A 4274-nucleotide genomic window follows, 5' to 3' on the forward strand; every position below is an offset into this window, starting at 1 on the left:
TATGTATGTCATTAAGATCCACATATCTAACAAGAGTGTATGGAAAAGCCCAACTATATCATTGATAAGAAAAGAGATGTGATAACTATAATAAACAGATCAAACATTATACCAGAGAATTGTTTTGTGTCTTTTACAAACTCCTCTCTCTGTTTCTTTTCCTCCATCTCTCTCCCTCTCTCTTTCTCTCTTATCTCCCTTCTTTCCCCCCCTCTCTTGTCCTTTCTCCAGGTGCGCAAGTACTATCAGTACAATTACTAAGTCCCGACACATCAATGTATAGTGACAAATTATAGGTTGTTCAATTTCTAGATTATTGAATCAGTGGAAACATTTAACATCTAACGTTGAATTTAAAGTTTACATTTCATATATTTCTCACTTTGAGTAAATACATCATGATTTAATAGACCAATAAATCAGACCTATTCTATTTCAAGGAATATTCCGATCTTCCAATTTGCAATAAATGATTCAGCCCAAACGTAATCAAATATGGATAAATTGAAACTGATGACCCAAAAGCAGATTGTATCATAAATGATATCAATAATGTATACTATATAATGCAATGTTGGTTTGTGTTTTATGATACGTCGCTCATGCCTAGGAATATTTCCATTGATATGAGTGATCTATAGTTTATAGTTTATTTACGCCAGGGGTTTTAGAAAAAGAAAAAACAACATAAATGTATAAAAACATAAATGATTGCTAAGAGAAGGTCGATCAACTGATACAACTGACACATCACGAATTAAGATAATGGTAATAATACTGACTAAACTAGTGCATGCAAAAAAATAGTTTGAATTGTGAAATACAGATTATCAACACAATTTATATCCCAATTAAATGTCAATATTTGAAAAATTATGCCAATCACTAGCATATTCTAAAAAGATGTCCACTATGAAAATGTCCTATAGATTTACTCCGCTTATAGTGTTCTACAGCAATAAAGAATTATTTCCAATCGAATATATGTCGATTTTTTTTTTACTTTTCAATACAAAAGTAAAATAAATACTTGGTATATACTTTATACATTTAACTTTGTCTGATTCGAATTGAGGTACAAAAATATAACATTAATTCACTAAAGTGTTACTCACACGTGCGTAGAAAATGATATAAACATATAATGTTGATATGACAGTAATGTAACAAATCATGAGTATTCATGATGTACATTGTAGATGATGTTGGATAAAGTCATGCTCATAATAAAAGGTAATGATAAGGAAATCTGATTTCCCAAATCATAACTATCCATATGTATTTTTGTTTCTTCTTTATTCAGATCTACTTCCATGCTATTTGCCATAGCTACCGATTCTGTCATATTATATAGTTGTCTCTCTTTTTTAGAAATTATTTTGCATTTTACTTTTATTCAGTTAATCTCGAATGTCATTTCAGAATACATTCTTACATATATAAATTGAAGCAATTTGCATACAATTATTTGCAAAATGAATGGTTATGAGATAATTGGCATTATGTTGCCAATTATCTAGAGATATCCCCATTCTATAATCATACTGTTTTTGCTTTTCGTAACACTTATGAAAAACACCACGATATTTGTTAGGGAAAGAGTGTAAAATATCAAGCTGTTTGCCTTTCTTGTAATTGATTTGCTTATGCTAACCATTTTACAATAGATGAATATATACATTTAACTTTGTGGAAAAGATGAGATGAATGTATGTACATGATGACATCTGTAAGTGATATGAGATGAAATCTTATAAAATATGAAAATCAACAAATATACTAATATCCAAAACCGTAGCTATCCATCTCCATGCTTTGGGTCGAGTGGCTGAGCGGGTAATTCGCAGAACTGCTTCCGTAGTATTTGCCGTAACTGCTGCTTCCGTGTGAGTCCTCCATCATCATGGAATTCTCTTGGCTGTATTGCTGCTGGGAATACTGGTGAGGCTGCACTCCGTAACCGCCGTACTGGGGCTGCTGCTCGAAGGAATCGCCGAACAGGGACTGCTGCTTGAAGGAATCCCCATATTGGTTCTGCTGACTGTATTCCTTCAACTGTTGATTGTAGGCACTATACTGGGACTGCTGGTTGAAGGAGTCACTGAAGCTGAAGTCACTTGTAGGACTCGCTGGAGGGCTGTCGGAGTCGGAGTCTGACTGGAGGGTGTCCTCAAGGTCGCTGATGTAGTTGATGACGTGTTCGATGAGTTCCTGTCTGGACACCTTTCGGTTCTTGGGACACTGAGGCACCATGGACTTGAGTCTGTCGAGGTAGAGGCGCATCTCTGCTTTATCGGATGACATGGTAGAGTTCGCGGCGAGGGCTGCTGCCATAGCGGCCATGGCTCCATTATTGATGCTGTTCATCTTTTCAGATAAAAGGTTGTGAAGACGAGCTTCTGTGCAAATGGAAGTGCGAGTGAGGTGTGTGGTTCTGAAATCACTGGGTAGCGCTTAAATGCGCCAGTGGTCAAGAAGATCCGCCTTTGACCACGCCTCCTTGTGACGTGGAAATTATTGATTGGCTTGTGAAAAATGAAATACTTAGTTTGTATGTGTTTATGCACAATACTTTAATTAGGATTAAAGTATTGTAAGGCGATGATTAAAATAACTCCCAAAAGTGAATTGGATATATCTGATTATATTTGATAACATTTCAGCATTAAATCTCGCCCATAAATATTGTTAGTTTTTTTGTAGGATATAAAATATTGGACAATTCAGTGTCCATTTTAATGTTTTGTACAACTTAACACTTTGCCTGTCATTTATCTGCCTTACCTATCATCAAGATTACATTATTACTGCTTTCATTGAATGTGTCCTGGTTGTTATATCCAATGTGTCACATTAAGCGTAATTAAATACGAGCTTTGACGATGATATATACTACATCTAATTCTTACTTGTTGTCTATCAGCAGCGAATCATTGTATTGGATGTAATTCTATATCATATCGCATTTCTTTGGTGGATTTGTTCCTGTCTCATTAATCTAGACGTATCATTGATACTGTTGCAGCCTAATCCGCCACGAAAGAAAGAGGGATATGCAACATTTAGATATTTGAGTTACAAGTATATATAGGTGAATTAATATTCTTACACAGGTGTGGGCATACATACGCACATAAATACGTACATAAGCACATACACATACATATATGTATATGTGTGTGTATATATATCTTATATACATATATATATATATATATATATATATATATATATATATATATATATATATATATAAACATATATTTAGCAATCTATACACACAAATTTTCCTATGTATGCGTACGTGTTTGTGTACATATATATATACATATTTATAACAGAGCAAAAATGAATAGCAACAAACACATGTACATCATAAATACTGAATTATAATTGAATTTTGATTTAAGATGTAGATATTCAGGTAGGTCACCTTGTTGACCTCATGTGGCACGAATACCCTACATAACAGCTTCCATGTTGTGGATTTCGTCGACAAACCCGAGCAAATATTATCTCTGGTCAATTACGTGACCGGATTGGTGATAGTCAGGTGAGAGGTTAGAGTAATTAACAGCGCTTCTTTAATTAGCCAATGCCGCAACTTTCAAATCCCCGCTAAGCCCATCATTAATAACGGATTTATTACACAAATGAGGGTATCTCTGTGCGAGTTTCCGGATAACTAGGGAGATACAGATCGCTTTACGATAGAAAAATTATGTACTTCAGAAACGGATATATAGCTACTGGAAAAAGTGGTCTTGTATTTCATTTACTGATGTATTGTTCTTATCTATTAGTTTACATCATTGTTATATAATTATTACGATTTCTTTATAAAGAGTGATGGAATACCGTATCAGTATTGCTTTGATAACTGCAGATGACATTTAACTATACATAGAAGGCATTGCATCAACAACAAAACGGTGGCCTTCGCCATATTTGCAGTACCTGCCTAAAGTTTTAGAAAAATGTGTTTATAACTTATAACTCCCATGCTCTTCTAAAACCAATATACCACGGTCTCATGGTATCTTTATCGTCATCATCGTTATGACTTATCGTATCACTACCATTGTTGCATATTACTCCTATTCGCCATTATGTCGATCTATTTCAATCCCTCCAGCATAACTATATCGTCACTGTTATTACCATCATCATCAAAATTGCCAGGACTAATGTGATCACTTATCATTTTACATACTATCTTTTTTATCATCATGCTGAAAATTGATATAAATATGCTATCTCTCCGACCACGTGCC

The 4274-nt window shown here is 34.3% G+C and overlaps 1 protein-coding gene across 1 annotated transcript; it reads right to left on the minus strand.

The window, feature by feature from the left end:
- Positions 1-1779: 1779 nt before the first annotated feature.
- LOC122265704 (uncharacterized) lies at positions 1780-2367 on the minus strand. The gene has a single exon (XM_043035105.2). It carries the CDS (start codon positions 2365-2367, stop codon positions 1780-1782), a length of 588 nt encoding a protein of 195 aa, XP_042891039.2.
- Between the last annotated feature and the right edge of the window lie 1907 nt (positions 2368-4274).

Source organism: Penaeus japonicus, unplaced genomic scaffold, assembly GCF_977035675.1.
Source record: "Penaeus japonicus unplaced genomic scaffold, GWHDUDI00000001_assembly GWHDUDI00000009, whole genome shotgun sequence".
Lineage (NCBI taxonomy): Eukaryota > Metazoa > Arthropoda > Malacostraca > Decapoda > Penaeidae > Penaeus > Penaeus japonicus.

Excerpts from the sequence above, each read along its gene's own strand:
- LOC122265704 (XM_043035105.2), bottom strand. The coding sequence starts at position 2,367 with ATGAACAGCATCAATAATGGAGCCATGGCCGCTATGGCAGCAGCCCTC.